The 23,633-nt window shown below is 30.6% G+C and overlaps 1 protein-coding gene across 1 annotated transcript; it reads right to left on the bottom strand.

The window, feature by feature from the left end:
- On the bottom strand, positions 1-19,613 carry LOC111423155 (Semaphorin 5c). Its single transcript, XM_023056402.2, has 5 exons — positions 19,108-19,613; positions 18,686-18,804; positions 8,319-9,803; positions 915-1,958; positions 1-859 (listed from the first exon to the last, which is right to left on the bottom strand). The coding sequence occupies exons 2-5, from the start codon at positions 18,792-18,794 to the stop codon at positions 321-323; spliced, it is 3,177 nt and encodes a 1,058-aa protein (XP_022912170.1). The 5' UTR covers positions 18,795-18,804; positions 19,108-19,613; the 3' UTR covers positions 1-320.
- Between the last annotated feature and the right edge of the window lie 4,020 nt (positions 19,614-23,633).

Below are 23,633 nucleotides of genomic sequence, written 5' to 3'. Positions count from 1 at the left end.
AACTTAAAATATAAATTTATTCCATAACAAATCTATCTACTCAATATGAGTAATAACATTTATAATAATAAACATGTCTTAGTATAAACAATGGTCGTATAAAGATTTATAAAAAACATTAACTTTACATTTGGTTAATAAAAGATAGTTTTAATCTTAACAAAACGGGTTTTGTTAATATGGCATTCTATATAAAGCTATATAACGAACGATTGTCGAGCTTAATTTAACACAATTTTAAAATGAACTGCGCAAAAAATGAAATGGAATAAATGAGACTAAGATTGATCGATTGAAAAGTATCACAGTTCATCAAAAATCTATTCGTAATACGATTTGTCACTTTTTGTAATTGCATTGTTGAGGTTGTGGCTGTTTCTTTTCGGGGATGTAGCCTCGTAATCGTTCATTTTAGCCGACTTAAGAGTACCGTTAAGATTATTTAATATCGCGGATGTTGAGGGTAAAGTCTTTTTGCTTGGTCGTTCTTTAAGCGGCACGGGAACGTACGAATTTGGTTTTGTGTTCATATAGTGAGGCGAACTTGGTATTCGGTTTTTCTTTTTTATATAAATTACGTATCCAAATCGGATCATTACAGTCGCAATTACTCCAATAACCATGCCAAGTAATACACATCCCAACGCGTAACCACTTGCCATCGAGAGTTCCTCGCAACTCGCCATCTGAGGAATATCATTTCCTATTTCGAAATGACTAAGACATATTCTTGTTTCTTTATCAGCTCCTTGGCAGACGTTTGGACTTCGACTTGCGCTTTTACATTGTCTCACCCGATGTTGAAAACCGTTTAAATCACAAGCTGACCAAGAAGTCCAATTACTCCAACCTAATAAAGCTGGAAATACAAAAAATTTGATGTTTTATTTACTTTTAAATGAAATTTAACTTACAACTGCATGGTTGTTGTTCGCAAGGTTCTTGTTCTTGACTATGTCCACTACAAGAATTTCCCAAACACGTTCTATGTCTTGTACGTATTCCCCATCCGCACGTAACGCTACAAACGGACCAATCTGTCCAACAACTCCATTTTGAGCCACATTGTTGAAGGTTAACACAAGTTTTCTTTTCGGTTGATTTTCCTCTGCATTTCCCAGGCCCTTCGCAGTATCTAATCCGCTTCTGATAACCTTTATCGCAAGTTGTCGAGCATGGCGACCAAGGGCTCCAAGAACTCCACCTAGCAATATCACGATTTTGCTTCGAACATTGATTGTTTGTACATAATTTATCTTCCTTATGCATGGTCAATTTAATTTGCGAAACATCCTTAACGGGTGCTTTACAAACATATCTAAACCTTCGCACGATCCTAGAATATTCGCTGCCGTTTAAGGGAAACCATTGGGACCATTGGCTTATTTTTTTTAACTCGATACTTTCATCACATGGGCCCATATCGCATTCTTCATACTCTACGTAAGTGCCAGAACAATCTTGACCGCCATTTGAAGGCGTTGGTTCGTTACATTCCCTCATACGCCTTCGAAAACCTCTTCCACACGAACTGGAACAACTTGTCCAACTGCTCCAAGAACTCCAACCTCCATCGCGAGGTGGAGGTGTGGCTACCGGACACGGTGGGATTCCCGTGCATAGAATTTCCGATCTATCTTGCCCAACGCAAACGCGGCCGCCATGAGCTGGAGATGGATTCGTACAAGTCCTGGTTTTCGTTTTAATTGCGTTTCCGCATGTTGCCGAACATTCAGACCATGCCGACCACGAAGTCCAACCTCCATGGACGGTGCAGTTTATAACTTGTATGGCTGGGCCGAAGCAGTTTACTCCCCCGTTTTGTGGGGACGGATTATTGCACATTCGAATTCTGCATAAACAACCATCACCTTGCGAATTTGAGTAACGATCAGACCCAGACGATTCTGGATCAGAAATATGAGCACATTTTGACCAATCATACCAACTGCTCCAACCTAATCATAACAAAATAATTAGTATACAGTGAAGATTCTAGTTAATGATATGATATAAAAACTATAAGATAATATTATTGAAATTTCCAAGAAAAAATTATTAAAGAAAAATTTGTCAAATTTATAATTTAAAAAAACGTTAAATTAAAAAAAATCATATATATTCACTTTTAAGAATTTCGATATGATATATATGTTAAATTGAAGCTTAAAGATTTTAGTTTATGATATGATATAAAGATTATAAGATAATATTATTGAAATTTCCAAGAAAAAATTATTAAAGTAGAAATTGTCAAATTTATACATAAAAAATACTCCGAAATTTTCAAAAAATCAAATCAACTGTGTTTTTAAGAATCTTGATATAATAAATATGTTAAATTAAAGCTTAAAGATTCTATTTTATGATATGATATAAAAACTATAAGAAAATATTATTAAAATTTCCAGGAAAAAATTATTAAATACGAAATTGTCAAATAAAAAATAACGAAAATTTTCAAAAAATCATATCAACTGTGTTTTTAAGAATCTTGAAATGATATGTATGTTAAATTGTAGTTTGAAGATTCTAGTTAATGATATGATATAAAAACTATAAGATAATATTATTGAAATTTTCAAGAAAAAATTATTAAAGAAGAAATTGCCAAATTTATACATAAAAAATAATCCGAAATTTTCAAAAAATCAAATCAACTGTGTTTTTAAGAATCTTGATATAATAAATATGTTAAATTGAAGCTTAAAGATTCTATTTTATGATATGATATAAAAACTATAAGAAAATATTATTAAAATTTCCAGGAAAAAATTATTAAATACGAAATTGTCAAATAAAAAATAACGAACATTTTCAAAAAATCATATCAACTGTGTTTTTAAGAATCTTGAAATGATATGTATGTTAAATTGTAGTTTGAAGATTCTAGTTAATGATATGATATAAAAACTATAAGATAATATTATTGAAATTTTCAAGCAAAAATTATTAAAGTAGAAATTGTTAAATTTATTCATAAAAAATAATCCGAAATTTTCAAAAAATCATATCAACTGTATTTTTAAGAATCTTGATATAATAAATATGTTAAATTGAAGCTTAAAGATTCTATTTTATGATATGATATAAAAACTATAAGAAAATATTATTAAAATTTCCAGGAAAAAATTATTAAATACGAAGTTGTCAAATAGAAAATAACGAGAATTTTAAAAAAATCATATCGTCTGTATTTTTAAGAATCATGAAATGATATGTATGTTAAATTGTAGTTTGAAGATTCTAGTTAATGATATGATATAAAAACTATAAGATAATGTTATAGAAATTTTCAAAAAAAAATTATTGAAGTAGAAATTGTCAAATTTATTCATAAAAAATAATCCGAAATTTTCAAAAAATCATATCAACTGTGTTTTTAAGAATCTTGATATAATAAATATGTTAAATTGAAGCTTAAAGATTCTATTTTATGATATAATATAAAAACTATAAGAAAATATTATTAAAATTTCCAGGAAAAAATTATTAAATACGAAATTGTCACATAAAAAATAACGAGAATTTTCAAAAAATTATATCGTCTGTATTTTTAAGAATCATGAAATGATATGTATGTTAAATTTTAGTTTGATGATTCTAATTTATGATATAATATAAAGATTATAATATAATATTATTGAAATTTCCAAGAATAAATTATTAAAGTAGAAATTGTCAAATTTACATATAAGAAATAATCCGAAATTTTCAAAAAATCATATCAACTGTGTTTTTAAAAATCTTGATATAATAAATATGCTAAATTGAAGCTTAAAGATTCTATTTTATGATATGATATAAAAACTATAAGAAAATATTATTAAAATTTCCAGGAAAAAATTATTAAATACGAAATTGTCAAATAAAAAATAACGAGAATTTTCAAAAAATCATATCGTCTGTATTTTTAAGAATCATGAAATGATATGTATGTTTAATTGTAGCTTGATGATTCTAGTTTATGATATGATATAAAAACTAAAAGGTAATATTATTAAAATGTCTAGGAAAAAATTATTAAAGTAGAAATTGTCAAATTTATTCATAAAAAATAATCCGAAATTTTCAAAAAATCAGATCAACTGTATTTTTAAGAATCTTGATATAATAAATATGTTAAATTGAAGCTTAAATATTCTGCTTTATGATATGATATAAAAACTAAAAGATAATATTATTATTTCCAGGAAAAAATTATTAAATACGAAATTGTTAAATTTATAAATAGAAAATAACGAGAATTTTCAAAAAATCATATCGCCCGTATTCTTAAGAATCATGAAATGATATGTATGTTAAATTATAGCTTGAAGATTCTAGTTAATGATATGATATAAAAACTATAAGATAATATTATTGAAATTTTCAAGAAAAAGTTATTGAAGAAGAATTTGTCAAATTTGTAATTTAAAAAAACGCGAAATTAAAAAAAATCATATGGGCTATACTTTTAAGAATTTCGATATGTGATATATATGTTAAGATTATAGAAGCTTAAAGATTATAAGATAATATTATTGAAATTTTCAAAAAATCATATCGGTTGTATTTTTAAGAATTATGATATGATATGTATGTTAAACTGTAGTTTGCAGATTCTAGTTTATGATATGATATAAAAACTATAAGATAATATTATTGAAATTTCCAAGAAAAAATTAATAATGAAGAAATTGTCAAATTTATAAATAAAAAAACGCGGAATTTTCAAAAAATCATATCGATTGTATTTTTAAGAATTATGATATGATATGTATGTTAAACTGTAGTTTGCAGATTCTAGTTTATGATATGATATAAAAACTATAAGATAATATTATTAAAATTTCCAAGAAAAAATTATTAATGAAGAAATTGTCAAATTTATAAATAAAAAAACGCGAAATTTTCAAAAAATCATATCGGTTGTATTTTTAAGAATTATAATATGATATGTATGTTAAATTGTAGCTTGAAGATTTTAGTTTATGATATGACATAAAAACTATAAGATAATATTATTGAAATTTCCAGGAAAAAAATTATTAACGTAGAAATTGTCAAATTTATACATAAAAAATAATCCGAAATTTTCAAAAAATCATTTTAACAGTTTTTAAGAATCTTGATATAATAAATATGTTAAATTGAAGCTTAAATATTCTAGTTTATGATATGACATAAAAACTATAAGATAATATTGAAAATTTCATTTAATATTTTATGATAATATTACGACTTTTTCTAATTTTATGTATTTAATAAAATTCTATATTATTTTGATTTCTCACTTTCATTTTTATGATATACGTATGTGATATACCTATATATACCGACCGAGGTCATTTTGACCGGCCGTTTTTTTTTTGACATCTTCAATATGAAAACAACATGAAAACTTCTGAACAATACGTCATGAGTACGAGTACACACAAGATAGTCATATTACTCAGATGTAGAAGATTGCCTCTTCAAGTATTTTTTAACATTCTCGACTTAGCGGAAATAAATGCATGGGTTTTGTACAACGAAACAACCGACGAAAATATATCGCGAAAAATTTTTTTGTTTCAATTAGCAGAAGAACTTTCCGCAGAGTATAAAGATCCATCAGAACAGGAAAACCTAAATGACATCTTGAAGAGCCCTGAAAGTTCTAATATAAGAAAAACTCGCCAAGTAGGTTTTTGCAATGAAAAGAAAACTATGAATATATGTGCTGGTTGTAAAAAACATGTTTGTGGTGAATGTATATTAAAAAAAAAATCTATGTAAAAATTGTAGTGATCTAAATAATAACTAAACCTAAATAAAAATCAAATAATGTTACTACTTTTTATGTAAATAGATGTATACAGGGTGTTTCGGTGACTCGGGGAACAAATTTAACCACATATACTAGAGTGAAAATGATGACGAGTCGTGTAAAAAAAATTAGTAAAAGTCCTCAAATTTCGAAGATACAGGCCATCAAAGTTATGAAATTGTAACACATTTTTCTAAATTTCTTAAACACTATTTATGGTAATGTGCTGAAATTTGGTACAGTATAAACTAATATCACGTAAAACCATTAGGCAATTTATAAGTTGGATCGGTCCGCGGGAACAATGCTATACAGGTTGTTCCTAAAATTTGTTTGCTCAGAAGTTTTTTATTCGATCGTAACCCTACATTTATTTTTACAGTTTCTAATAGAAAATTTATTTTAGAAACCTTTATTACTCTTAGATAATATTGATAAAAATCACCGTTTTCGTGTTAAATGCAAATATGTTAGGTTCCGATTTCAATAACAATAAAAAAAAAAACTAAGTCGGCCATGACAAGTGCAAATCGAATTGAGCCGTCATAAATATTATGTATGTAACATTGCCAAGTGTAGATTAGGTAAATCCCTTTTTAATTTGTTTTAGTTGATTTAATAAAAGATAATACAAAACAATAAATTTAATTTTAACGACAACGCTAACAGGAAAAATAAAACAAATACATAAAATAACAAGACAAGTAATAAAAAATACTATAGGAAATGTTCAAAAAGACCTCCGTTAGCATCAATACATGCCTGATAGCGTCGCCTTAATTTAAATCGTACTCTAGGCAGTACATTTATCTCCGTTCGAATTTGGTCGAATGAATCGACGATTCGTAGCCTGAGCTGATTGATTTAACTCGCCCCCATAAATAAAAGTCCATAGGTGTAAGGTCTGGTGACTGGGAGGGCCAAGTTATCGATGCTTCCGCTCCTCCGTCCCGGGAAACGGTTCCCTAGAAATTTCTTCACTGCATTTGTGCTGTGCGCAGGGGCACCATCATGTAAATACCACATGTCCCTTCTGGTATTTAACGGAACGTCACCTAAGAACTCGTCCAATCCTTCCAAATGTTGATGCTATGTAGGGCCATCAAGTCTTGACGGCAAGAAAACGGAACCAACAATGACATCCCCCACAATCCCAGCCCAAACATTGAGAGAAAATCTCCATTGAGATTTCCAAGTTTTGAAAAATTTTGGATTTTTTCATCTTTAGAAAAAGTGGGTTCATCGGTGAAAAGTATTTTTTCTAAAAACTGATTATCAATTTGTATTTTCTGTTGCATTTTCTGGCTAATGCTGGTAAGCTGTACTTCCTGAACCTTACAGCAGTGAAATGGGTAAAGCTGCTGCTCTCGAAGAATACGCCACACAGTCGTTTTTGACGTTCCAAATCGCGGTACTATTTTCTTCTGCATGTTCTAAAATTAACTCTTCCAAATGAGCAGTTCGAACAGATCTAGGGTTGCCGTTGTTCAAAAAGATATGTTTTAGTGATCCATTTTCTCTTAATTGGGCTTCAATTCGAGAAAACGTTTTTCTGTTGGGGGTTCTACGATTCGGGAATTTTTGCCGATAACGGTTAGCGGCTGCTACGGAATTTCCAAGACATTCACCCAATGTTAAAAGCATATCGGTTTGTTCTCCAAACGTGTATTTTTCCATTTCGAACACTACAAGGTTTTTAGTATTTGTTTAAACGACTAAGCGTGTTTGCAACTGTCAATGAATTCGTTTGTTAATTGTCATGGCAGACTTAGACTTTTTTTTAGTGTTATTGTAATGGGAGCCTACCATTTTTGCATTTAACACGAAAACGGCGATTTTTATCAATATTATCTAAGAGTGATAAAAGCTTCTAAAATAAATTTTCTATTAGAAACTGCAAAAATAAATGTAGGGTTACGAGCGAACAAAAAAGTTCTGAGCAAACAAATTTTAGGGACTCTCTGTATAGCATGGTTGCCGCCGCCCGATCAAAGTCAAAATTGGTTCAATGATTTTGCTTGATATTTGTTTACCCTGTACCAAATTTCAACGCTCTACCGTAAATGGAATTGAAAATATTTAGAAAAATGTGTTAAAATTTTTGAACTTTGATGGCCCATATCTTGGCCATTTGAAGACTTTTATAATAAATTTTTTTCACCAATCGTCATCATTTTTGCTCTAGTATATGAGATTAATTTTATTCCCCGAGTCACCGGAACACCCTGTATATCATGTACCTGCAATATTATAATGAAACTTATTTTCTTATATTTAAAACTTTTCTTTGAATTTTTATATTTTGTCAACTAAATATCAAACCGGTCAAAATGACCGGGTTGGTAGAAATAGGTATATAACAACTTTTGGTAATTCTAGTGTTAAAGAAGAAATCATATCAACTGTATTTTTAAGAATCTTGATATAATAAATATGTTAAATTGAAGCTTAAAGATTCTACTTATTAAAATTTCCAGGAAAAACTTATTAAAAAAGAAATTAATATAAATTTAATTAATTGATTTACCTCCATCAATTTTGGCATTTAAAACTGGACATGAAGTAACACTTTGGTACCAATATTTCGTTAAGGGATCCCTATTTGGAGCGCTTGTACACTTCTCAGATACATCATTCCAGCCGCAATAAGGATCCATAGCGTTGATACAACTATCCCTGGATCTATGTCTACCGCAATGACTCGTTGGAATCATAAGTAATTTATCCTCAGTCCCCACATAAACGGAGTTTGTTTCTTTTAAATATTGCATCCTTAAAATTGGTACGCTAGAATGTCGAACTGGTTGCCAAATTTCGATAACGCACGGTTCCATCGTACGTGGCAAAACAGAAATTTTTTTAATATAACCTTCCGAAGTTGCCACGTATATCACGTGGACGTTTACGTGAAGTCTCGTCGCCAAGACGTCAACTGTTAAGTGATTATAAACTTCTAATTCTGCTACGTGAATTGGTTTTTGCGTTGAGGGGTGTACGGCGCCGTCCATAAATTGATATTTCGAGCTACCAATAAAATCTGGACTATGTTCGGAGTCGCGACACTCAAAATGGTTTTGATAATTTGATGGGCGTTTCTCCCACGTGCTGTTTGAGTGCTCTTGGTATTTAAAGGGGCCCATAAAAGTCGCCTCGATGGCCGTTAAATTAAAAGCACATATTGCTGAACCACCTATGCCATTTTGCGGGGTTGAAAATGTTGCATAAACTAATCCCTCTTCCGGTACGTAAGAGGCGCTTTGAATTTCGTTGAAATAAAAAGGGTACTCCCCGGGTATCGAACAATTTAAACGAGCCTTTAGAAACGTCGTCCAATTATCTCTTCGAAGTAATTTACCTCCGTTATCATTTTTACAAACTCTAGCGATTCGCGAATAGATTGCTTTTCCGCAATTTATGTATTCAACAGCTGCTTCGCGAAATATAAAATAAATAAATTTGTCAGTTTCAAATGAGGAGACGAATTGGGGCTCGTTTAACCACAAACTGTTATATTGTTCTGTGCGTAAACTATTTAAATGCGTTATACTTCTATAAATTGCGTAATCGGATCCTGCGAAATCCGTTGGAGCTCCAACGTAAAATTCTCCTTTTTCCGTCATTAAAGCGGAAATATGTGCGTGAGGATTGTATGGGCATTTTGCTTTGCCGTCGACTCTTTCAATAACGTTATTTATATTATCGATTTCTCTCCAAGTACATCCTGGTGCAAAAGAATCGGTTCCGCAAGCAAATAAATGCTTACCATTGGTCACTAAGACTTTTATAAAATTGTGGCAATCTTCTTCCGATTGTCCTTTAGTGACACAAGCTTGAATTTTATCTTCGGAAGATGTCCAAGTTGCGTCTTCAGTTAAAGTTAAATTTTGTAACTCTAACCGGAGTAATGTGTCTCTAGCCCCGACTATTAATTGGCTCCTTGATATATCAAATAATAATTGCGAATAAGAAGTAACCCCTTTCTTCGAAAATTTCGATGAAGATTCCTTCAGATCTAAAAAAAAATAAATTCCTAAGAATGTTTGTCTTGGACTTATTATCAAGCGCATAACACAATAGGTCATTGAATTACGATTAGCCAAGCTCTTTTTTACGGTCAAATCATAAATTATGCTGATAACAACCTTGCTTATTGTGAATTTAAAATAAATTTTTAAAAAATTATATAAAATAAAGGTGTTTACGGACGGTATAAACAAGATAAGTCTTATCGAAAGTAGTTTTTCACCTCAAAAATTTTTAAGTAAATACTCAAACTCGACGCGTTTTTGATATGTTTATAATCGGGAGATAAACCCGAATTATGTTTGTCAAATATAAAGAAACGATTAATTTTTTTAACGTACAGTGACACAGAAAAGTATACAGTGTGATAATTAATTATCGTACCCGGCGTCATCATTGCAAGTATGCAACCAATATCACAATATTGGTACTGCAATACACAAAACACGTAATGCAATAAAAATACTGATATTAATTAACATACATCCCGGTAAAACTCCGTTTTGAGTATTTTATAAAACAACTGCAGAATAAATTGCGTGTGTTCAACATTTATTTAAACACAGTTAATTATACGCTTAATTATATTTATAAGCAGGACCCCAAAAACATAGTATTAATATTTTGTGGGGCCACCATTACTTTTTTTTACATGAAATCGTTCTCTTGATGTCTTGGAAAGTAAACTTCGCCGAGGTCGCTTGCGGGCGAGACGCTGGGTCTGATACTTTATAAACACAAACTTTAATTCAATGATTTATTATTAAACACTTATTTACTGTTTATAACCAACTCAGCCATTTGCTACCAATTGATACCAAAACTAACCCAACCTAACTCATTTGTTACCTTTTTTTCCCAATTTTTGTCAATTTTGCCAAATCAAGTACTTCCTTATTGATCCCAATTAAGACAGTAACTCCTTAGATATTGCCATCGCTTGATTATTAGCATAAGATGGAGTCCCATTTAGAGTTTCTACTACGTACAAGGATTTAAGAAGATATATTGTATGTCCATTTTGGTTTTAATACTTGCTTATATATTAGCAACTTGTTACTTAGTGATAGCGTTGATTTTCTGCCAATAAGCCAATATAGGTGTCTAAATTTGATATCAACTTTCTCCAGCGTCATACCAAGATATTTTGCGGGTTGCATTGCTATTTATGTGTACTGGAACATAGTTTACTTCCTTATAAGTAAAGTTTATGTAAGTATAGTCTTGGGCCAAATACACTTGTGCTTTGCTATGGATCACTTGGAATGCCAGGCAAATGATTAAACGAAGGAATGAAGCATTTGCTAAGTATAACAGGATTAGGAGTCAGCAGAGTTTTCAATATTACTCTACAGAATACTCTACGAAATTATGTTACGGGTGCTATTCGCCGGAAAAAAAGGTAAAATGTATCTTCTGCTATTTCGTTGCATTCTCATTTGTCAGATCCTAATGTTATCAATACATTTTTTAGTAACAGTGTACATGATTCCTTGGTTACTCCTATTACTGATCTTTTTGCTTTTTATAACAATAATATGATGCGTCCTGCTTTGTCCATGTTTGCATTTAGTGAGGTCTCTACTGAGTGTATCCAGCAGATTTTATGGAACCTAAGGTCTACAGGAGTTGGATCTGATGGAATTAGGTTCTGCCATGGTGTGGGAGTGTTTCAGCGCTGCTATCACCGGCCCTCTGGTTCGCATTACGGGCACCATGAACCGCCAGAAGTACAGGGACGGTCTGGAAGATGACATGTTTCCCTGGCCACGCAGAAACATGGGTCGGTGTTGGCTGTTTCAGCAAGACAATGATTTTTTGTTTTTTTTTAAATTCTACTCAGTATACGATTTTGTTTTTTTTTTGTTTTTGTTTCTCTTGGTACAAGTTAAAATCAGTGGTAGTGTTGCTACCTTTTCTGTTCTTGTACCATTTGAGCCATTGTAATTTGAATACTTTTTTATTTATTTTAGTTGTAAGGATTATTTTATTTTGCCTTATTAATTATATTCATATTTTTTTTGTTACTGTTCAAATAATTCTGTATCTTGTTCTTGTTATCATTATTTCTGGCTCAATAAACAATTTATTATTATTATTACTTCTTTGAGGAACTCCGGTTCGTATTTCATGTAGTGGTGAATAAGCGTTTTCGTATTTTACTCTAAAATATTGATCAGAAAGATACGATTTTAATTGTTGACTATACGCTGATGGTAGTATTTGGTCTAATTTGTAATTTAAACCATCTAACTAGACTTTGTCGAAAGCTTGTGCAACATCCAGAAATACGGCGGAGCAGACTTTATTTTCTTCCATTGCTATTTTAATAGTATTCGTTATTTTCTGCACTTGGTCTATTGTTGCATATTTATTCCGAAACCCAAATTGATGTGTTGGGCTTTTTCTTCTATGACAGGTTTTAGTGTTTTTAGTAATAATTTTTCAAGCAGTTTTCATAGTAAGGGTAATAATGAGATTGGCCTATATGATGTAACATCTGTGGGGGGTTTACCAGGTTTTGGTATTATTATTATTTCAGAAACTTTCCATATGCTTGGGAAGTATTTCTGTTTAAAAGCAGCATTAATTATGTGTAATAGTTTGTAATCGCCCGTTTTGGTAGATATTTCAATGTTTCTCCATTAATTAGGTCATAGCCTACTGATTTCTTTATATTTAGTTTTTGTATTTCATAATACAGCTCTTTCATTCTGCTGATCACTTTGAATTACGCTAGGGACACTATTTAGCATAGTCTGATGTAAAAGTTTCTTTCAGATGTTCAGCAAACAAATTAACTTTTTCTTGATTGCTGAATTTTACTTCTATCTGTTGGCCAGTAAGTTGGCTTCCCAGTGGAGAGCACCTCACAATTTAGGGCCTCTATTGCATGGTTCAGTTCTTTTCCTTTTGTATTTGTCAAGCGAGAACCTCAAGACATATGTTTTGCATTAAAGTCTCCTCCAAGTATAAATTTGAATTTACTGTTTTCTTATTCCTGATGGCTTGTGGATGATTTTCTCCACAGTTGAAACATTTAGCCAGGATTTCTTTGGCTTTAGTGCATTCGCTGGTCCAGTGTTCACCAGCACATTTAACACATTTCCGATTTTTGTGGCAGTAAGCTATTAAGTACTCTTCGATTTTGACACGCATTCCTAATATGCGCCCTAACGGTGCAAAATACAAGATGTATAAAAGAAGAGCTTTTGTTTTGTATTTTAACATTTGGGTTACTTTACAAATGTTATACTTGCGCTCCAATACATCATCTTTGATAATAATAATAATAATAGTTTTGTTCGTAAGACTCAAAATATTACATATCCTTCCTTACAACCCAGTATTTATATACTAGGAAAGTTCTTGTCTGCAAGGTATTCCTTAATTGAATAATACTCTTTTTCCAATAATACTCGTTTAACTGTCTGTTTGAACCTTTTGTTATTCAACTCTTTTATTTTTGATGGCAATGCATTGTACAATTTGACCGATATATAATTAGATATGGTATTAACAGACTACTTCCATGACGCGTGTTGTAGATATGTAGATCTTCGTTCTTTGGCAATGTGTCTTTCTTCGTATGGTCATTAACTAGGCAGGTAAGTATGCAACAACCTGGGATAGTTGGTATTTTTAAGGTTTTAAAAAATGTTCGGCAACTTCCTATATAGTCAAGCAATCTTTTGCATTTTAAATATGTCGTACATATCATTTGACCTTCCCCAGATAGATATGCCATACGTTGCCATGCTGTGAAAATAAGCGAAGTAGACGCTTTTTGTTTCATTTGTCGGTAAATTTTTAGATATAACCTTTATACAGTATATTGAATTTGATAATTTTCTTTTTAAGTTTGTTACATGGTCCGAATAGAAAATTTATCTTTTGAATTTCAGTGTCTTTGTCTCTTTTTGTAGAGAAATTGGTTTTTCTGCATTTAATTTCATTTTGTTCGTTTTGTTTTATTTTTAAGTTGCTGAATATCATTTCCTTGGTTGATAACAGACGTGTCATTTGCATAGAGACAAATGGAAAGTGCCTTCACATTTTCTGGCATTATTATTATTATTTTTATTTTGCTCTGGGCAATTATCTGTAAATATAATTAGGTGGTCAATTTCGGTCTTCGTCATAAGAAATTTTAGGAGGATTGAAGCGACTTCATCACTTCCTCTTTTTGCTATATCTTCCGTCCAGAGAAACATGTGCCCTTTGCCATTTGTACAATCATGAATGCCAAAGTTGTTAATTTCGGGATTGGTAATGCCTGTTGTAAGTCAAATGAAATCAATTATTGGTGTTTTTTGATTCTTGAGTCGTGTTATTTAACAAATCCTGAATTGCTTTCGCTTTAGTTTTATGTGTCGTCAGGTCAATGTTTAGCCGAGACAATTCCTGATTTTCATTTAATTTTGTTGTAGAGTCTATTCTGATGTTAAGTTGATCACAAGTTTTGCAAGTGTCGGATTTGGGTAATTTAAAGCCAACATTGTATTCTGTACAAAATATCTGCCTATATGTGTGCTCCAGAACAGGTTTGATATGTTGTTGTTGACACCACGGAACATAATACTCAGAATAAAGACGCGATATGGTCATATCACAGTTAAGGTATACTTTCCCTAGATTTTCAGCCCTGCTATAGTGACTTTGGTATTTAGGTATTAAATCTATATGCTGTCTAACACTCTGCTTTTGCTGGTCACTAATTTGATTGGGTCGGCCACGTTTATCTTTTTCTGGTACAGGAGTTCCTCTTATTTTCTTTGAAACGATGTTGTTCAGTCTACCCTTTGATTTTTGCAGACCGTGAACATTCAAAAACTCGGTTTTACACACGTTTACTGTTTGGCCATTAGCATTGACAGAATAAATCGCATTGGAAGTTCTACTTGATTCTTGTCGTTTTTGCCTTGTTTTGTAAGATCTCTTTTTCTTTGCTATAGCAATGCATCCAAAGAGATCCCAAATTCCAAAATTCATTGAAAATACGGTTTTCATTACCATCTAGTTTCTCTCTACATCTTTTTTTACACTCACAAGGAGGTCCTAACTACCGAGCTGCAACAGTCTTTTTGGTTTTGTCACTAGTATACTGCTGTCCCAGATTTCTTCTTATTTTTCTTTTTGATCGTGGATATATGTCTTCTTTTCGGTGTTTGAATCTACTTCTAGGGGCAGGTTCAGGAGTATCAGCCCTAATCCGTTTTAATGTTCTGCTTCCGGTTTCCCCATCTGATTCTTTTATACCATCGTTCTATATATTGAAAAAGCAGTACTAAACTAGCCACCCATTGACAACCCAATTTGCTTGCATAGAATTAACAATGGCAATACAATAACATGCCACATAAATGAAAAAAGTCTTTTGTATCTACCTTTTCCGCATCACTAGGTACATAATCTCTATCAATATCACTATCATCGACTGGAGAATCTACATCACTCATTTCACTGTTCATTATATTAAAATTATTCGATTCACATTACTACGAATTTGTGGTGCAGCAAAAGTCATATTTGAAAAAAATCTGACTTGTCATTGTTTCACACTAAGCCCTTCATATACATATCAGAAAAAGTATAGGCCCATTCTGAGTGTATTCCTTTTCAATACACTTGTTGTTCTCTCTGATCCAGGTAAGAGGCTAATAAATTATATGAAGTAGCTTTGAAGCCATATTTATGTAATTTAAAATTCTGTGATCAAAAGCCTGCTGAGATCACAAAAGGCTATTTGCGTGTATTTCTGTTGGTCAAAACCATCTGCTATTTTTTGGATAACATTTAGTAACGGTGTTGTGGTTGATCTGCCTTGTATGTATCCATGCAAATATTTGGTTATGAGATCTTCTGCCTCTAAATATTCCATAATCCTTCTCTTTATGACAACCATATCACATGAGGCGTATAAATGCAAAAGCAGACGTTCGACATTTTCTTCAAAAATTAGTTAGACACGGATCTGTATTGCAAATTTAGCAAGGAATCGATTTTTGTGGTCCCCAGGAGCGTAACAATACATTTAAGCGAGTTATTGCGATAATAAATTCCACTTTAAATGCAAAAGCAGACATTTGCGCCAAGTAGTTAGATGCTAAAGCAGACGTTTGTGTTTGAACCTATCCAGTTCTCGCATTACGTCACGTGATCGCCGTGACATTGAAGCAGCTGTTAGTTTTGTTCGCTTCTGCATGATTTGATGTTTTGACTATCTGTGACAAAATAAATGGATAACAACATTACCATTGAGCCAAGTCCTCGTGGCAAAGGGCGAAAGAGAATAGCAAATAAGCAAGAGTGGAAGCGTGAAAAAGCCAAAACAAAGAGGTATGTTTGTTCTTTTACTTTTGTATTTATTCTCGGCAACATCTACCTGAATTCCCCACTTGTAGGCATAGAACAAAAACAATGCAATGTTGTTTATTAACTATGACTGAAATAAGGAAATTCAATGAGGGTTTTTACCAAAAGAAAAATAAATTGTTTCAAGATATGTTTGTATTGAAGCATTGCGTCACAAGTAAGCCGAAAAGGCCGGGTACCAAAATTAAAGAAAATGTTCGTAGTAAACCAAAGGCGATTAAAAGGCATTAAAACTTCCGAAGGGACAATTCCTGTGTGCAAAAAAACATTTGTGGCTATACTAGGTATTGGAAAAAACCGACTTGAAAGAATACTTAGCAGATATCACCAGACCGGAGGTTTACCAGCAGAAAACAGAGGAGGTGATCAAATATCACACAAAACGGCTGCTAAAAGACAAGCTATAAAGAATTTCATCGAGGGATTAAATTGCTGCGAGACCCATTATGCACGTAATAAAACAATTATTAGGCGATACTTACCATGTGAGCTGAATATTGTCAAATTATGGAAGATGTACAATGACCGAATGGATGAAACCCTAAAAGTTAAACAGTTTTGTACGACAATACAACATTGGCTTTGGATCTCCGAAGGTTGATGTATGTTCAAAATGCCTGCAGTTTTCAGAAAAACTAAGAAAAATTACCGACCCTCAAGAAAAAATAACGGCATAATGCTAAACGATCCCAAAACTGCAATTTTTTCCTATGACTGTCAGAAAAACTTACCACTGTCAAAAATTCCAGATCAAGCCTGTTATTTTAGTATGCAGGTCAATTTATATAATTTGACGGTAGTAAGTGGGCACTCAAAGTCGAAACTCACTCCTGAAAACGTAAAATCATTTATTTGGACAGAAAAGGACCGCCAAAGAAGCTCAAATGAAATAGTTTCTGCAGTTTTTTACTCATTGCAGAACTTTAATTTTGATGAAGAGGTACAGCAAGTGCGTTTGGTGTGCGATCGGTGTGGAGGACAAAATAAAAATAGTTCGATGATCGGTATGGTCCAATACTGGCTGAAGCGCTGTTCTCCACCTCAGATACAACTCATAGAACTCAGATCGAGTCTTTGGCCAAATCGAGAGGAAGATTAAAAAATGTGCCACCATAATTAACCCAGAGATGCACCTGAAGATAATTAAAGAGTATGCTACAGTACTTAGAATGGGCGAAGATTACCCAATCTTCGACTGGAAAAGTGACGTGAAAAAAGTTCAGAAGAGCCCTGGATCTGGAAAAGCATTTCCGCTTTCAACCGTCTAAACGCATAATTTTTACAAAGGCCACCGATGGTTCCGTTCTTGTCAGGGGTGAACCATTTTACAAAAACGATATTTCTATAGCTAAGAGCATCTGTAAGAAATTTCAAACACTTCAAGTTACAACCACTGAATACCGGCAGAAGCCTTAAACCGGACAAGATAAGAAGCACTTCCTCTTTGCTAGCCAAACACTATGGTGCAGAATGGGAAAACGATGAACGTCTGGAGTTCTTCAAAAACGCCTTTCAAGACAATCCAGCCAACACTTCGGAAACTCAGCTGGATGTGAATGACACACTAGTGTTTTCTGATAATGAAGAAGATACTGACTTACGAATTTAAATTTGTACCTAAGAAACTAATTATGTACTTTTTTTCAATAAAATCAGCTTCTTTAAAATCTCTTTTATCGCAATTCCAAATTTTATTAGTGTCTTTTTACAGAAACGCCAAATCCAGAACTTTGCAGTTCACGAAGCAGAGATTTTCAAGCCTTAGATGCAAAACAAGACATTCTCATTTTTTTAATCAAAATAACTTTTTTACTATAAGCCTGACTTGCGCTTTAAAGCACATACAGACCTGTCAATGTATTATCTACTTTTGGTTAAAATACCAAGTCGATTGAGCGACTTAAACGACGATGAGAGGTTTTTCGCGCTTTACTCAAAACTATTCGAATGTCAAATGTCTGGTTTTGCATATTATTGAAGTTTTTTAATTTTTGATTTTGTTAAATTTAATTTTTATTTGTAAATTAAGTTAAAAGAGATTTAGATCTATTCCTGATCCCCACCTACTAACATAATATTTTTCCATTATATTGTATAATATTCTAAGTACTGAAGATGAAACATTAGTTTCGAAACATGTCTGCTTGAATTGAATTAAACATTTTAGTATTTCTCAAAAAGTTTTTACTTCTACCTACATCATATTTTATCGCCGGTAATATTGAGATTTCTGATTTGCTTATTCTCATAAGTTGAAAATAAAAATTTCACTCAATCCTAGCGCCTCGGCCGCAAGCGACCTCGGCGAAGTGAAGATAAACGATTTCTCATACAAAAATTTTTTTGTTTAAAAAATTAATTTTAATTATTATTATTAATAAATGTTGTTCAACACGCTAATTCTTCAATTTCAAATATTATACTTCAAATTTCCATAAATTACTCAAAACGGTGTGTAATGTATACTTTTCTGTGTCACTGTATATTAAGACTTACCTTTATACGATATAAATCTATAATCGTTGTTTAAATCGCCAAGTTGAGATGCTAATAAACTCTCTTGGGTTAGTAAAATTAGGAGTATCACTGAACAAACATGCAACATTTTGGCACATCTGAAATAAAAATAATTCAAATAAATTAAGTTTCATTCTTGATGCGCGTCAATCTAGAACAATTTACAAATATTTACAGCTCAAGTTACTCCGTGGAGATAATATTATTTACATTGCAAGCAAATAACATTTTTATCCCACGTGTAACTAGATTTATGTTGTTACCTTTTCGGGTTGAAACATTTTAATTTATTAAATTAAAAATAGGGTTTTTTAAAAATTAGGGGTGTTTTGTAATAAAACGCAAACAGATGTGTTTGAGCGGGCGGGTTTAAAGAGCGAATTCTAAGAAAACCAACATACCAGGTACAATTTCTAAAGCGCAACATTGTCGACCCGATGGTGGGGACGTAAAATCACCGACCTTCCATTACAAAAACGAATCTGCTACGGTTTTTGCAAAAATCACTGCACCAAAGATGTTCTTTAACCAACCAACAACAAAAACTTGATTAAAACTATTAAAACAATGTTTAAAACTAAAAAAAGTTGCTCAAAACTGCTTGGATTGTGTTATTTTTTTGAAAAAACGACTTGTCTACTCTTACGACCTTGACTACATAGCGTAAGGTTGTTTGAGTTCGTCCAAGAACATGGACACATGTCCACACCACGTTGACTTTACCACTAAAGACGCTCGAGTGGTACGAGTTTCGAGATCTAAAACCTCTTTGGCTCGGACTCCCACCGAATCCTTCTCTCGCTCGATAGATAAGGATAGTCTCCTCTGTTACACGCAACTTTACTAACTTTACTTTTCAAGTTGGAGGTGCTCATAGCCTCTTTGGTCCCGAACGTCTCTCGTACTTATCTTATAACGTCGTTCCGTTCAATTCGCTTCGACCTAGTTTATCAAAACCGATAACCGAACGATTACATACGGTTTTTTTCACGGCTATCGATACCATTCTTTACGTTCTACGTGATAAATCTCACATCATGTTTATTTTTTGCACTGCGTTCTCAATATTAATTGATTGTGTTAGTATCAAGGCAATAAAAAATTTGTATACGTATATATATATATACAGGGTGTTTCATAATATATGCGCAGGACTTCAGGATGTAATAGCTTTTCCAAAAATTTCTATCGACTTACCCTCTAAAATGCACTATTTTCGAGATACTTGAAATTTAATAATTTAAAGAAATTTAACCCAACTTCTACGCCACTGGAAAAAGTACGGTCTAAAGTTGACCGTTTTTGAGAAAAATCAACTTTTATCTTGAATAACATGGTCAATTTTTTTAAATTAAATTTCATTTATATATTATGTATGTTAAATTGAAGTTTAAACATTTTACTTTTTGATATGATATAGAAACTATAAAATAATATTATTGACATTTCCAAGAAAGAGTTATTAAAAAGAAATTGTCAAATTTACAAATTAAAAAAATCGCGAAATTTTCAAAAAATCATATCTACCGTATTTTTACGAATCATAATATGATATGTATCTTAAACATTTTACCTTTTGATATGATATAGAAACAATAAGATAATATTATTGAAATTTCTACACAAAAAAGTACTGAAAGTTTTGAGAAAAATCAACTTTTATGTTGAATAACATGGTCAATTTTTTTAAATTAAATTTTATTTATATATTATGTATGTTAAATTGAAGTTTAAACATTTTACTTTTTGATATGATATAGAAACTATAAAATAATATTATTGAAATTTCCAAGAAAGAGATAGTAAAAAGAAATTGTCAAATTTACAAATTAAAAAAATCGCGAAATTTTAAAAAAATCATATCTACCGTATTTTTACGAATCATAATATGATATGTATCTTAAACATTTGACTTTTTGATATGATGTAGAAACAATAAGATAATATTATTGAAATTTCTACACAAAAAAGTACTAAAGGTTTTGAGAAAAATCAACTTTTATGTTGAATAACATAGTCAATTTTTTTAAATTAAATTTTATTTATATATTATGTATGTTAAATTGAAGTTTAAACATTTTACTTTTTGATATGATATAGAAACTATAAAATAATATTATTGAAATTTCCAAGAAAGAGTTATTAAAAAGAAATTGTCAAATTTACAAATTAAAAAAATCGCGAAATTTTCAAAAAATCGTATATGCCGTATTTTTACGAATCATAATATGATATGTATCTTAAACATTTTACTTTTTGATATGATATAGAAACAATAAGATATTATTGAAATTTCTATACAAAAAAGTACTGAAGGTTTTGAGAAAAATCAACTTTTATGTTGAATAACAGTCAATTTTTTTAAATTAAATTTTGTTTATATATTATGTATGATAAATTGAAGTTTAAACATTTTACTTTTTGATATGATATAGAAACTATAAAATAATATTATTGAAATTTCCAAGAAAGAGTTATTAAAAAGAAATTGTCAAATTTACAAATTAAAAAAATCGCGAAATTTTCAAAAAATCGTATCTACCGTATTTTTACGAATCATAATATGATATGTATCTTAAACATTTTACTTGTTGATATGATATAGAAACAATAAGATAACATTATTGAAATTTCCAGGAATTATTATTAGAGACGAATTAACAAATTTATAAATTAAAAATTTCCCGGAATTTTCAAAAAATCACATCTTTCTTAATTTTAAGAATCATAATATGATGTGTATGTTAAATTGAAGCTTAAAGATTCTACTTTTTGATATGACAGAAACTATAAGATAACATTATTGAAATTTCCAGAAATTATTATTAGAGAAGAATTAACAAATTTATAAATTAAAAATTTCGCGAAATTTTCAAAAAATCATATCTACCGTATTTTTACGAATCAAAATATGATATGTGTGTTAAATTGAAGCTTAAACATTCTACTTTTTGATATGATATAGAAACTATAAGATAACATTATTGAAATTTCCAGGAATTATTATTAAAGAAGAATTAACAAATTTATAAATTAAATATTTCGCGGAATTTTCAAAAAATCACATCTTCCTTAATTTTAAGAATCATAATATGATGTGTATGTTAAATTGAAGCTTAAAGATTCTACTTTTTGATATGATATAGAAACTATAAGATAACAGTATTGAAATTTCCAGGAATTATTATTAAAGAAGAATTGACAAATTTATAAATTAAATATTGCGCGGAATTTTCAAAAAACTACATCTTCCTTAATTTTAAGAATCATAATATAATGTGTATGTTAAATTGAAGCTTAAAGATTCTACTTTTTGATATGACAGAAACTATAAGATAATATTATTGAAATTTCCAGGAATAATTATTAGAGACGAATTAACAAATTTATAAATTAAAAATTTCGCGGAATTTTCAAAAAATTATATCGACCGTATTTTTAAGAGACATAGTATGTCCCAAATTATGGTATACAAAACTTTGAAAACTGCTTTATTGTATTTCTAAAATTAGTAATTTAATTTGTAACTTAATTTAAACATATATTAATATTAAACACAATTCACTTTTATACACATAGTTTTTGGCGATGTTTGGTGCTGCAAAGACTGAATAGCATAGAAGAAGCCAACGTCTAAAACATTCAAATCAGGAGTATTCGGTGGCTGTGATTTGAATTTAATACACCATCCATCTCTTGATCCTTCGGCCAGCAATTCTGCATCGTTTTCATAAGAATGCGGTTTTGCAATATCTTGTTGAACATAAATTGTCTTGGCTTTATGCGCTTTTGGGAATTTGAGTCAAATTGAATATAAAGGATGGTATTTCATGATATGATTTAAAAATTGATATGTTAATAATAAAAGTTTGTAGAGAAGAGTTCTTCAAAATGAATTAATTTGAATTAGGTTATGTTCGAAAACGTCCAAATTAAAAAAAATCGTATTAACTTCATTTTTTTGAGTTACGAAACGATTTATATCACAAGTTTAAGCTACAATAGTATATTTTTGGATGTGGTATAAAAATAGTTGTGTTAATAATAAAAATTTGTAGAAAAAGTTAAAAAAAAATAATCTCGAATATGCCAAAATTAAAAAAATCGCCTTGAATTTATTTGTACGAATATAGAAGTGATTTATATCACAAATTGAAGATAAAGGATGATATTTCCTGATATGATTTAAAAATTGATGTGTTAATAATAAAAGTTTGTAGAGAAAAGTTTTTGAAAATGAATTAACTTGAATTAGGTTATGTTCGAAAACGTCAAAATTAAAAAAAATTTTATTAACTTCATTTTTTTGAGTTATGGAACGATTTATATCACAAGTTGAAGCTAAAATAATATATTTTTGGATGTGGTATAAAAATAGTTGTGTTAATAATAAAAATTTGTAGAAAAAGTTAAAAGAAAAAAATCTCGAATATGCCAAAATTAAAAAAATCGTCTTGAATTTATTTGTTCGAATTAAGAAGTGATTTATATCATAAATTGAAGATAAAGGATGATATTGCATGATATGATTTAAAAATTGATATGTTAATAATAAAAGTTTGTGGAGAAAAGTTCTTCAAAATGAATTAATTTGAATTAGGTTATGTTCGAAAACGACAAAATTAAAAAAAAACCGTATTAACTTAATTTTTTTGAGTTATGGAACGATTTATATCACAAGTTGAAGCTAAAATATTATATTTTTGGATGTGGTATAAAAATAGTTGTATTAATAATAAAAATTTGTAGAAAAAGTTAAAAAAAAATAATCTCGAACATGCCAAAATTAAAAAAATCGCCTTGACTTTATTTGTTGGAATTAAGAAGTGATTTATATCACAAATTGAAGATCAAGGATGATATTTCATGATATGATTTAAAAATTGATATGTTAATAATAAAAGTTTGTGGAGAAAAGTTCTTTAAA

Source organism: Onthophagus taurus, chromosome 8, assembly GCF_036711975.1.
Source record: "Onthophagus taurus isolate NC chromosome 8, IU_Otau_3.0, whole genome shotgun sequence".
NCBI classification, from domain to species: Eukaryota; Metazoa; Arthropoda; class Insecta; order Coleoptera; family Scarabaeidae; genus Onthophagus; species Onthophagus taurus.
The sequence above is the reverse complement of the archived record's forward strand: the minus strand, read 5'-3'. Positions and strand labels throughout refer to the sequence as shown.